This window comes from Spea bombifrons, chromosome 12 (assembly GCF_027358695.1).
Source record: "Spea bombifrons isolate aSpeBom1 chromosome 12, aSpeBom1.2.pri, whole genome shotgun sequence".
Classification (NCBI taxonomy): domain Eukaryota; kingdom Metazoa; phylum Chordata; class Amphibia; order Anura; family Pelobatidae; genus Spea; species Spea bombifrons.
Window position 1 is genome coordinate 16,518,608 of NC_071098.1, and position 13,563 is coordinate 16,532,170.

General features: G+C 41.2%; 2 protein-coding genes across 2 annotated transcripts; one reads left to right on the forward strand and one right to left on the reverse strand.

Annotated features, from left to right (window-relative positions):
- The first annotated feature begins 300 nt into the window (after positions 1-300).
- RNF26 (ring finger protein 26) lies at positions 301-2,225 on the forward strand. The gene has a single exon (XM_053451795.1). It carries the CDS (start codon positions 548-550, stop codon positions 1,871-1,873), a length of 1,326 nt encoding a protein of 441 aa, XP_053307770.1. The 5' UTR covers positions 301-547; the 3' UTR covers positions 1,874-2,225.
- A 3,399-nt stretch (positions 2,226-5,624) lies between these two features.
- On the reverse strand, positions 5,625-11,010 carry C1QTNF5 (C1q and TNF related 5). Its single transcript, XM_053451924.1, has 3 exons — positions 10,969-11,010; positions 7,205-7,413; positions 5,625-6,343 (listed from the first exon to the last, which is right to left on the reverse strand). The coding sequence occupies exons 1-3, from the start codon at positions 10,983-10,985 to the stop codon at positions 5,814-5,816; spliced, it is 756 nt and encodes a 251-aa protein (XP_053307899.1). The 5' UTR covers positions 10,986-11,010; the 3' UTR covers positions 5,625-5,813.
- Between the last annotated feature and the right edge of the window lie 2,553 nt (positions 11,011-13,563).

Sequence of the window (13,563 nt, forward strand, 5' to 3'; positions counted from 1 at the left end):
GTTCACATCTAAGCTCCGCCCCTACACTATCACATGACTTTAGCTCACTTGTTCAAAACACACGTGGGAGACAAGAAAAAGCGACGATAATATGAGAGTTTGACTTTAACACGCCTATTGCATTCTTTAAAATCTATGTTTAGGGCGGGAGTATGGGCATGTCCAATTGAAACTAGGCAATCTACAAAGGTAACCAATCAAGCGCATCCAATCACTTTCGTCATTATAGAGTTACCCAATCGGCGAAGGGGAGATATTAACTCTTTTGACGAAAGTTATTCCAGCTAGCTGAAGAGGTGGTGAAGCGGTCTCACATCGATGAGATCGTCCATTCTGTTACTCATGCCTGTGTTCAAACTGTAGCTGGTGCGTATTTCCTTGTTCTGTGCATCGCAACGAACTGACTCTAAGCAACTGTGGATCCAACGGAACCGTTTTAAACTATTGCACCTAAACGGCGGTTGAAAGTCTTCCCGCATGGCTTCCCGATGATAAGCTTTAGTCGGTTTGATTGCCAGTTGGGGGACCGGAACTTTGTTCTTTTCCAATGCTGCAGGTGATCGGTTTACTCCTCACTGGTCTAGGATGGAGCCTGGAGCTGCTGGTGTTTTTGCTGGACTTGAATTACTGGCTCATGTCTTTCCTCTTCTCGCATTTGTTCTGGACCATCCGCTTTATTGTAAACTTGCCAGGTACAGTTACCATGGGGCTGCTTCACTTCTGGCAAGGTCTCCTAGGCCACATGGCCAGGATGGGGGATTCCTTCTGCAGTGTGTTGCTGGGTACATTGCAGGCAGTAAGCAGCGTTGTGAGGGGAGGCCTGCCTGGCTTAGATTGCCTTCAGCTGGTGTGGAATTTGGTTTGCCACACACTCCTTAGAAGTAAGGAAATGATGCAGCGAGGACTATTCAACATTGCACTTTCTGGACAGACGCTTCACCGCCTGTTTTGGGACGCCCTGAGCATTGCCGGTAGCTTGGTCGCCTACCTAGTGAACAGTTTGGTGAATGTATGCCTTATTGCAATACAAAATGTTTTATCATCCTTTCTTGCCCTTTGGATCTCCTTGGTTAATGTCATCACAGTTTTGCTCTCTCAAATCTCCAGCAATGCTGTGGCCATAGCGTTTTTATTGTGGAATCCGTGTCAACTGGTTCTAGATGGCGTGGCGTTGCTTAGCTGGGAACTGGGAGCAATATTCTTCAGGAATCTTTATAAAGTCATTCTGCTGCTTCTCCTCATGTGGGTTTGCCGGTCCCTCATCAGGCCTACTACTCCAGTTTTCCTTCAGTTACGTGTGAGAATCATCCGGTTATACCATACGGTAAATGTGTTTATTCTTGCTGTGATTTATTCAGAGGTTTGGAGCCAGGCCGCTGCTAAGTGTCTTCAACTTATAAGAATGTACAGAGGGGCTTGGGAGAGAGACTGGAACTGGAGGAGAACTAGGCCACAGAACATACCTGTGAGACCTAATACAGCACAAAACCCTCCCTCGCAGTCTATCTGGGTGCAGAACAGAGTACCTCTTAGACTGCATAACCCTCCAGTCAGACCTGCTTTAGGTCAGGATCTGGAACCTGTTGGAGTCCAGAACCGTGAACCAGGACCAGCTTCAAGTCTGTGCAATCCAGCTTCCCCCGCAGAGGCAGGCCGTGTATCAGAAGATCCTTGGAAGCTTCTGAAACAACAAGAAGAGAGCAAAAAGTGTGTGATATGTCAGGATGAGACCAAAACTGTTCTTCTGCTACCCTGCCGTCATCTGTGTCTCTGCGCTCCCTGCACCCAAATACTCTTGCAGCAGCCTATCCTTCAGCGTAATTGTCCACTTTGCCGGAAGATGATCTTGCAGACCTTGAACGTCTATATCTAATAAGCCATTCTACTGAGTTTATGCACTATTGAGACTATGCTGCGCATTGCGGACCGGTGTTGTTTGTTTCATTTATCTATTTAAAAAAAAAAAAAAAAAGTTCGTTGACCTTGTTTGTAAGAAACCATTTCATTTTTTTTACGTCGGAAGCAATTTTTGAGGCTGTTAAGTCAAGCTGTGAAAGGGGTCAAGGTGCGTTATATGAACTTGGGAATAACCTCACTGTGAGAAGGACACTTGCCAAGAATCTGTATTGTATGTAACTGCATTGTGTGAATTGCAGCGTTTCATTTTTTCTGAACAGCTGTTAATATCATTAAATCCGCAGTTCTGTTTTAGGTTCCTTTAAAAATTACATGTCGTTGGCCTTCAACGTAGATAGTAGATTATTTCTTTATTTCTGGGGTGTCAATGAAATACTTTAGGCAAGCTCTTAAGGCTTGAATTCGAACATCATCTGTTCTTGCCACACGTGAATCCTCTTACAACAAAAATACAAAAAGAAAATCATAGCCACATAATTATTAATGGTAGCCATAAAACACGCACACATTTAATATTTGCTATGTATTTTTTGGCACAACTTCTGTTCAGTCAGGAAACCAACTCTAATTTGAAGAACGCCATTAGAGAATTTATCAGTGTGGCCTTTGTAAAGTTAATGTCATGGCCTGGTTATTATATACCATTGTATGTTCTGACTTCCCAAACTGGGCTAAACGTGGCTTACAACCCCCTCTTCAAATTTTACTTTGCTGAGAGTTAGATAAGTGAAACATAAACCCAGTTAAAGTGGCAGATGTTAAAACAGTATGGAAGTTTGAACATGCATGGGATAGGCATAAAGCTATCCTGACTCTTAGGACCAATTAAGGTTTGAGTCTTACATCAGGAAAAATAGGCAGACTAGAATGTTCTTATCTGCTGTCAAATTATGTTTCTATGTATAATTTTTGTGTCTTTCGCAAGACCTGAACTTGGAAAAAAAAAACAGTTTGGACATGCTTATCTAATACCAAAACCTTATAGCCAATACTTTCTGTGTCAAAAAACAAACAAAAAACATGTACCATTAGGAACTAGACACAATTAATTTGTGTGATATAATAGACGAGGGGTTATGTCAGACAGGTGGATATAAGAGGAAAGGTCAGCTTTTTATTTTTAACCCTTTTTTTACAGTTTCACAATCAAGAGGTTCTTTTGCTTTATGGAAGAAAAATGGTGAGAAAACACCTTAGAACTAGCATATCTTTTTGGTCCTTCTGATCCTCATCAACCTTACAAAGGCAGACAGCAGTTACAGAAGAGACAAATAATTAACGCAGAAGAAATACCTTAAATTGAGAAATTGAAGTTTTCACAGAAAGTTACCAGGGCTGCTCCCAATGGGCAAATGTTTGGGGATGTATGTATATGTTTACATGGTCAAGAAAAAGTGACAAGGGTACAAGTGAAAACAATATGGTGAATTATTATGTAGACGTGACTCTTAGTGAATAATCTATCAACAAATTATAAAAAAGAAACGATACTTCCCCTACTGCACAGCTGCCACCCTAGAACAGCATTCGTTAGATGCTGATATCAAAAAACACCCTTCCACTTAGGGGCTCTCCTGTAAATTAGTGTAGCCAAAAATAAGATATAATTTCTCAATCAGTGGTAAATATTGCGCTCACGATATTTCTGTGATATTCAGGCTCTTCTCCAAAATTTTCACATCTAAAAATGGGAATGAAGAGAGAAAGGGAAAATATTGCGCAGTATGTCACCCAGATATAGAGGAAATAAAAGTTGATTACGCTTACAAGAAGTTGATCACATTCAAACATGTGCTAATGCGTCTTACAACTGTGTTCTCCAACAATCCTGGTTGATCCTAATTGGAATGATGATCTTCAAGTGTTTTCAGGTTCTCAAAGTGCTATAGTGCTTCGTTGTAGAAAAAGTGCCAAAATAAATCATATATGAATCAATGAACCAAAAGGGAAGAATCACAAAAAAGTGCATGAGCGGCTGCTGCTTGGCTCGTGATGCTGATTGCCTGCTTACCTTCCTCAGAAGAAGACTTAATGTTTAGTGCATTATTCTGATGGTGCATGGGTTCTTGTTGCTATGGTAATAGATGCTGTGTTGGTGGGATTAAAGCGCCAACATGCTGCCAGCGGATATATTGTGACATTAGGTACTGGCATACTAGTAAAATATATCCCATCACACCCCTTAAATAGTTAAGAAAACACTATAATTTAAAAACAACAAAAATACAAAAATTTTATGGTTGTTATAATCTAACGGTAGCAAAACAAGGAGAATTGACCTGGCCTTCCAAGATAAAAAATATACCCTGACCCCCAGCCAGTGTTCATGGCTCTAGCCTCTAGTCTATTTAGTATTTAACACAAGCTTTTAGGATCCTGTAGGCCCTTCTTCAGGTCCACTTAAATGAAGAAACAAATAATAAACAAGGGGCAAAAAAAGTTTGGCACCAACTTAAAAAAGGAACAGGTGAAAGCTCATTGGTTAAAAAAAACCCCCTGTGGCACGATTGATATTTTTTTTGATGATAGCGAGTGTCTGTGTAATGAATGATTGATAATGAATTCCTGATATCAATGTGCCAACCAAACAATCTCACAATCGATTAACTGGCAGCTTGCTGGCCCTTTATTCCATCCAATACGGCGTCTAGTGCTATGGTAGCAAGCAACCATATTAAGCTCTGTGTGAGACTTCCTCTAGTGGGGAAGTAAGATAGCTAGTCAGCTCTGTTGCTTGTAGCAATTACACACTGGGGATCCTACGGTGCAGAGGACTATATCAGTACGGGACCTGTCAAAACACTTGCAGGTGTGGGCGGTATTCCATTGCAAATTAAATTCTCTGGGATTTCCGTAGTTCCTGGTGAAAGGGACTATTGCACCTAGCTTTAATAGCCAAGCTGCAAAAGAATTTTCTTCTACATAAATTCTAGGTAGAATTACCTTCAAGCTTTACTGCATTTTAAACAGTTTTAGCAGTTGAAACTCTGTTGCCATGTTTAATTTTGGTGCTACTTTAGCTTTAAAAAGTTGTTACACCCTTTAACAAGCAGTTCAGTTTAAAAACAATGCAATGACATACTATTACACAGTTACCCAAGTCTGTCTTATTACAGTGATTGTAACTTTTCTTTTTTAAATAAAAATGCAAACGCATATCTGAGCTGCAGTCCAACAACGCGATTATACGAAAAATGAAACAAAGAAAGAAAAAAGAAAAGAAAACATAAATTATGATTGTCCTGATTGATAGACCATTGAATTTAATATGGAGTTTCATAGACAAATGGTACAAAGAAATGTTATAACAGTGTGAAGTGACAAAATACAGGAGATGGGTACAATTCTAAACAATCTCAAAAGTTAAACATGTCATCAAGTGCCCTAACTAAATTTAAAAGCAAAACTGTAGTAGGTGTACTACAAGTCTGCTAAAAAGTGTAAAACACAACAAAACCAGAAAGGAAAGTGAAGAAAATAAATTGTATGTGAAGCAGGTTACTCAGATCATACAAGCTGGCTAGAAGTAAAATGTACCACTCCAAATTGGTTTTGTCCAATGAAAGAATGGACTTTTCAATTTTAAGAAGGGAGTTTCTATTTTGCAGGTCACAACCTGCCTAGTCAAGGAAATTGTCACTGCCTGCTTGCAGACTGTCAGCTACTTGCCTACTTCACTCACTGCAGTGAGTGGGTGTGATTTTTTACCTAGATCAGGTGAGTGGATTCTAACTAGATCACTTCTATTGCTTGGGAGCCAAAAAAGCAATCCTCATTGCATGAACAGCGAGAGAAGATTGCTCCATTAGCATCTGTCAGACAGCTACAGAAAATGAGATGTATGTCGTTAGATTCACCTTATTTCCTGAAAATTCCAAAAGGAAATGAATGATAACTTAGAGATCAGGAGATTTCAAAGGACTAAATACAGGGTGTGGATCCCAGTCAGAGTATATGAGAAATCCAGTAAAGACACTGTCTGTTCCATCACTTGCATAAAGCCCTGGATAATCTCCTAGCTGGACCCACACTTCATCTCCAGGCTCCAGATGCAAAGCAGCACCTCCACACAGGCTTCCTGGCCTGGTTCCATCACCTGGCTGGAAAAATGAGGCCTGTGGGTGCCCATTCTTCATTAGTTGCAAATGCAGTGATCCACGGTAGACAGTGCCATGGAGGGAAAAGTAATAAAGACCAGGCACAACACAGATGAAACGGCCGGTTTCTGGATTGTAATGTCCTTGTTCATTTGCCAAGACTTTACCAAATGGTACTGGTTGTCCAGGAATAGGGGGGCTGCGGGATGCAGAAAGTTTAGCACTGAAAGCTGAACGTGGAGGAACAGCACAGTCTCCTTGCTCACCCTTATTGCCTTGTGCACCACTAGGACCAGTAGCACCCAGCAGACCACGAGCACCTGACATGCCTAGGTGGATGAAAAAAAATTATTAAACGTCTTCCTTGTCACTCAGAATGAGGAACACAATCTTCATAACTTCCCACAATCACTGATCAAATTAACGACTAAGTTGAAAGTACATAATGATATTCATCATATCCTGCATAATGACTGAGATATGAACGGATAACTGTGGTACACAATAGGTATGAAATAGGTATGTAATCTCATCAAGGGTGCCCAACAATTACAACAGATTACCAGGGTCTACTCTACAAAGATACCAATATGATCCTGTGCAGCACTGTTCCATGATAAAGAGCAATGGTGAAAAAAGTAAAAAAACATAATAATAAAATCAAAAGTTTTAAAAAGTAAAAAATAGTGCAAGACACTCATAACCATTCATACCTCTCACAGTAGAATTATACGTTTATTTTTTTTTTTTAAAACACCCTTTGCTGTCCACCAACCTAAATGTATTGCAAATTAATAAAAATAGCATAGTATGTAAGAGACTTTCTAGACTACAAAAAGACAAATGAAATGTCGGGCATTTCTTTACTACAGGATGTTGTTAAACATTTTCAAACCAAAGCCCCACTTGTCCAGAAAAAACAATATTTAATTTGCATGGGTACATTAAATTAGAAAGAGGGAAATCAGGGTTGAAGAAATAAAGCAAAATAAAATTGTTTGCTCCTATATGTATACAATAGCCTTGATCCTTTTGAGAAATGTATACATTGTGTTTTATTACTGAGTTTTCAAAAGACTATTGAACTATTTTCTTATTTAGTTTTCTCAGTACTATAATGCTCTTACGCATAGGAATATAGATTTGATAGCAGATAAGAACATATCAGTGTGCTAGACTGCTTTTTTTACCTGGCTCTCCAGAGTCGCCCTTTGATCCACTTGCACCTGGGGATCCATCCCTTCCATCCCTTCCATCTCTCCCTGGGCCCCCTATGGTGCCATGTGTTCCGGGAACCCCTGGGATTCCAGGAGCCCCACAGCAAGAGGTGAGTATCTGGTTATCTTCTCTCTGACAGGAAGATGATGCAAGAATAAGGAGGGTAAAGAACAGCATCATCCTATGAGACAGGTGAAAAAAATATATAGAATGAACCGGAGAAGACAAATCATTTTTACAGAGGTTATGAACAGTGAAAGGTTTAACATTGTGATGATCTTTCATTAGGTATAATGAGCTCATTAATAAACAATGTGCTTGTGCTACCTACCATCTTATACCAAGATCCAATGGAGGGTTGGTAAGGGAGACAATTACTCCCTGTGCTGCTCTGGTGTCAGTATCACAGACGTTTCCAAGCTCAGCACACAGCCACCAGGGACTTTGGACTGGACTTGTGCACAGGAAGCAAAATCGATCCCGCCAAAAATTCCGTTTCATTTTTGTGGCTTTAATTTTTGGGCAAAGTATTTTGTTTCCCAGCCGTTAGGCTCGGACAAAATTCGGGGACATTTTTTGATTTGGAAACAATCCTCCTAATGGAGAGATCCTCGACACCTTCTGGACTCACCTTTCACCTACAGCAGCCCCTCCCCAAGGTTAAGGAAGAGATCCACATTCACTTTTGCACGGCAGGACCACCAGCAACAGCAGCTTGATGCCAGTGGATACACACATCCAGCAGCAGGCTATGGGACTCAATTTCTCCAAAAACTGGACCAGCCGGATAAACTGATCCCTCAGAGTAAGGAAGGGGATATGGCAGCAGCAGGAGTAGTAGCAGTGGACTGGGAGTAGGTAGACACTGGCACATATACAGTCCCACCATACAGGATACTGAATGCCCACCAAAATTAGAAGAATATTTATCTCTTACAGTAAAGAAGTAAATTGAGCTGCAGTAGCAGAGGCAGGGCAGGCACTGGCAGACACATCCAATTCCAAGACTGTCCCATAATAGAAAAAAAATAATTTATCCCCCAAAAAAAGGAAGGTGAGAAGAAAGCAGCAGTGGTAGTAGTAGGCAGGCACTGGCAGATAATAGGCACATACAGCCCCTAGGAGCAGGACTGAATTTCCCTAATATTAGATATCATATATAGCTTATAACAGGGGCGTCCAACATGCGGCCCGCGGGCCAAATGCGGCCCGGCCCGCGAGACCTCGAGGTGCGGCCCGCGTAAGATCGGCAGCCAGGGCAACCGATCTTACGCGAGCCGTACCTCAAGCCCTGCTACTTACTTGTGGGAGGGTCTTCTGGACTGCACAGAAGAAGCGGAGTTCACGTGACATCCTACTTCCTCTGTACTTTAGCAGAGAAGGCAGAGGGAGGCCGCGCCCCCTGCTGAAGTCTGTGAGCGGCATCGGTGAGCTGCAGTGCAGGTAAGGGGGTGGGGAGGGTGTTTGAATGAGTGTGTGTGATTGAGGGAATGAATCTGTGAATGAATGATTATATGAATAAATGAGTGTGTGTGTGTGATAGCATGGATGTGTAAGTGCTGGAACCTAGGCATGATGGGACTGTGATTGCTGTTAGCAATCACACTCCTATCATGCCAAGTCAGCCAGTACATGCTGAAACCTGGCCAGCTGCCCCCCTTGTGTAGTGATGCTGCCAGCAGTATGGGGTCTGCACTTACAGCCACCCTGTACCAGCATGTACTGGCTGACTTGGCATGATAGGAGTGTGATTGCTAACAGCAATCACAGTCCCATAATGCCTAGGTTCCAGCATTTACTGGATGGATGTGTAAGTGCTGGAACCTAGGCATGATGGGACTGTGATTGCTGTTAGCAATCACACTCCTATCATGCCAAGTCAGCCAGTACATGCTGAAACCTGGCTAGCTGCCCCCCTTGTGTATTGAGGCTGCCAGCAGTATGGGGTCTGCACATCACTTACAGCCACCCTGTACCAGCGTGTATTGGCTGACTTGGCATGATAGGAGTGTGATTGCTAACAGCAATCACAGTCCCATCATGCCTAGGTTCCAGCATTTACTGGATGGATGTGTAAGTGCTGGAACCTAGGCATGATGGGACTGTGACTACTGTTAGCAATCACACTCCTATCATGCCAAGTCAGCCAGTACATGCTGAAACCTAGCTAGCTGCCCCCCTTGTGTAGTGATGCTGCCAGCAGTATGGGGTCTGCACATCACTTACAGCCACCCTGTACCAGCACGTACTGGCTGACTTGGCATGATAGGAGTGTGATTGCTAACAGCAATCACAGCGAGCACAGTCCCATCATGCCTAGGTACCAGCATTTACTGGTTGCCTGGGTATGATAGGAGTGTGATTGCTGTTAGCAATCACACTCCTATCATGCCAAGTCATATTGCTAATTTTGTCCAATTGTGTGTTACCTACTTTTATTAAAAATGTGAGTTTTTATTATTATTTTTAAAGGTGGGGGTCATTTTCAGTTTTGGCTAAGTGAACCCTGAATGTTTTGGTCCAGAATTTTCATTTTAGTTCATCCCTAGAATAAATCTAGGGAATCCTGAATTTGTAGTCGCAAAACTTTCTAGGCCCAGAAATCAGTGAGAGGAAGAGTAAAGGTTTTGTGTCATTTTACTTTATTTTAATCTGCATATTTTATTAAAGGCCATATTTTTTGTCACAGTGAAAAATGAGTGCGGCCCGCGCACGTATACAATTCTGATGAAGTGGCCCACTGCAGAAAAAACTTGGACACCCCTGGATTATAACATGCCCCCCAATTGTCTCGATTTGGGCCCAGTCTCCTTACTTACCCCGGGGAATCAATAATGTTTGGCAATCATGTAGCTGGAAGTGCCTGTCTTCCAGTGCCTAACCTCTGCCCTGTCTCTGCAACTCAATGGCGGCCAATTCTTGTTCTTTTTTTCTAACATGGGGGAGGGAATTAAAATATTGGGGAAAATGTGGTCTTATATTATCCTGTACAATCTAGATGTTTCTGTCAACCCGTGCCTGCCCTGTGCTCTGCCATGCCTCTGCTGCTGCAGCTCAATGTCCTTCCTTACTCTAAGGGAACTGTTCTTTAAACATTTTTCTACTTTGGGGGAAATTTGCGGCTGCTTTATCACCTACCTTACTTTGAGGGATCAATTCACCAAATGGTCCAATGTTTTGAGAAATTGAGTCCCAAAGCATGCTGCTGGATGTGTGTATCCATGGGTGTATTGCTGCTATTGCTGGTCCTGCAATGCAAAGTCGAGTCTGAGAAGTTTAATAGTAGTCAGGAAATTGTTGTGCAAGAATAAACAGTGGGAAATTATTCTGAAACCGAAGGAAAAATGAAAGTTTTGGAATCAGTGAAGACAGCTGCCTCCTTCCACAAATAATCATTCCATACTGCCCCTCCCTACACCCTTCTAATTAGACAAAGAAACAATACGTTTTAAACCAGGTGCCCTGTACACTTCCCTGGTATTTACTTATTATCTTTCATGGAACAGATCTATTTTATTTATTTTAATTGTTTTCTGTCATATAGTTTGTCTTTATGAGATATGTTACTTGGTATCCCTAGTCCCCTTCTTATCTGCCAGTTAGACTAATTGATACACAATCAAATGTTTCATTGATCTTATCCTACTCTCTGTTTACATGCAGTTTGTATTTCAATGTTTATTTTGATTAATGATATATTGTTTTTGATAAATACTCTGTTTCAGTCCATACTTACGCTATTCGATTGTCCATCTTGGGCTTCTCGTGTCTGCCTACTTTTTTCTGCTATGACGTTCTCCCCCATTCCCCTCCTTCATGAGTCAAACTATTTGATTAGGGAGCCAAAAACCACAAGGGAAAATATCTGCAGAACAGAAGGGGGGGGGGTTGAGAGGGGAAGGTGAGAGAGTAAGAAAGTAAGAGAGTAATTTTAAATAAGCAGTAAAAAAAAGAGCTTGGAGGGTAGATATGAGAAAATAGAGATAAAGATGAGATACACTAACACAGAGCTAAAAAGAGGAGAAAAACACTTTTCTTCCATTTTCTTTATTATACAGCAAGACTGCACAAAAATCAATGATTTTTTTTTAAATTTTATTAGTTCCACAAAAAGAAAAGGCATAAACCACCAAAAACAATCAGACATTCACCTATAGGCAAGGCTACTATATACAATAGTAGTTCTGATGATTTTGACCTCAACCTGGTCACCATATCACACAGAACAGGAAAAGGAAAAAACATAGAAGTTGCCCCCAAAGCACTTACTGGGAACCTTTAGAAAACATTGGCCAACAAACCACAAAAAAAGAAAACCAACCCCAAAGAAAAAAATAGTTTTTTTGTCCTCATTCTTGTAAGTAAACAAAAATCCGTGGATAGGCTACGTCTTTGCCCCTTCGCGGAAGTGACCAAAAGGCCAGAATATTGGCTATGTGCACACACTCTGCCCCTATTGGAGGAATAAGGCTCCGCCCTGTTGCGGAAGAACTACACCAGGCTAGGACAATGCAGAACAGAAATAAATGAAACCGCGTGCCAAAAAGGTATAGAATAAGTGAATAGTGAAATGGAAAGATAAATACTTCCCTTGATTTTGATCGGATTTTACAGCAGCAACCCTATAAACATCCTCCACGGAATGTTGAAAATATGGAACAAGAAAGACTTCTGTCTAGGGGCGCTTGTAACTCGCGATCTTAATAGCTCAAACAAAAATACGGAAAAAAATATAGTGTAGTTAAGTAAAAACACTAGGGAACTTCAGGAACACAACTTCAATGGTTACACTCACAATGTGTATGAACCTTTTAAGCCTCCAAAAGCAACTCCTTGGTGTGTGTGAAAATTCTTCACTCTCACGGACATAAGGAAAGAGAAATATACCATAGGATGATATCTTTCTAAATCAATGTACACGCAATAATAGAATGCACTCACATTTAAGTAGATGAACCGCGCTTATCAGATGTAAATCTTGGAGTTGTGATGGTATTGGATGAAGTTCTGGATCAGGACAATGCAGACCCATCTGTAGAGAAAGAGAAGCGTTTCTGCACCTTTCTTTCTCTCCGGGTACGTCTGCATTATTCTGGCCTCTTGGGTTACTTCCGCCAAAAAAGGATGGTGCCATGGCAATTGACAGTTAATAAGTTCAAAGTTTTGCTTAATTGACCTCCTTAAACGAAGGAAAGTCATGTAAAATATAATCCATTAGGCACATTTTACCCATTCTGTTTCCAGAAATGGCAGCAGACACATAGATTTGCTTTATATTACAGACCATATTGGTACTAATGAAACAAAAATGTGTACAGTTCCTATATATGTATTCCTCCTGCTACGGGGGACAGTTCTTACAGGATTGTAATTGATGGCCCCTATTGACCTGGGGAATCCATTTCTCTTGAGGAACACCTGTGTGTCTCTATCCCACTCCTGTGTGTCTCTATCCCACTCCTGCATGTCCCTATCCCTGCTGGATGCTAGAAAAGTAGATGTATCACTGTCTCTTTACATAGCTTTAACTACTTTAGTTGTGGCTCTGGAAGATGTGGAGTAGGATATCTCAGACAGATCTTTCTCAGTGGATCAGAAAGATGGAGATGCCATGAAATGTATGACATCGTTTTTTAAATCCCAGAGATGTTATGGTTTCTCTCAGCTTCTTGATCTAGGTCCTCCCATTGAACCTTGTATAGCTGGAGAATGTTTTGTTTGTGACCTATTACCTTATCCTCTACCATGCAGAACATAGAAACATATGTCCTATATAAAGATTTTGCCTGTTTGCATTTGGTCTGGAGCTAATATCGTATTACGTACAGCTGGCATCTTTAACATCTGGACAGCAGGCTCGGCCACAATAGGTGGTGCAGCGGCTGCATCTTCACAGGCACTGGACTGAGATGGTGTTATCTTACCTGAGGCCAAGTTTTGGACAGCTGGTTGAGTTTGAATGCTATCTATACCTGTGATAAATATTATTGTTGCATTTCTTTAACATGCTTTGTGAAGTTACTCACTTCAGGTCTCTTACGTCACCACAGGGAACACAGTGCCGTTTGTATTTTGCGGGTGTTTCAAAGATGGAGTTATGTGTTGCTGGTGATTGTAGATACCTGCCCTGTGTGGATATGATGTTGTTAACAGTGGGAAATAATGCATTGGTATGTCATTGATACTGTATGTTGATGATATATGTGTCCAGATAAATCCATATGCATTAGATGGTAAGGGCATGTAAACACTGAAATGTGGTGTGTCCATTTGGAGAATGCAGTGATAGTGTCATGGCTTATTTTTTTTATTGTAAAGTACATTTGTACAT

Excerpts from the sequence above, each read along its gene's own strand:
- RNF26 (XM_053451795.1), top strand. The coding sequence starts at position 548 with ATGCTGCAGGTGATCGGTTTACTCCTCACTGGTCTAGGATGGAGCCTG.
- C1QTNF5 (XM_053451924.1), bottom strand. Across the intron at positions 6,344-7,204 it reads GGGCGACTCTGGAGAGCCAG|GCATGTCAGGTGCTCGTGGT; the intron begins GTAAAAAAAGCA and ends TCATCCACCTAG.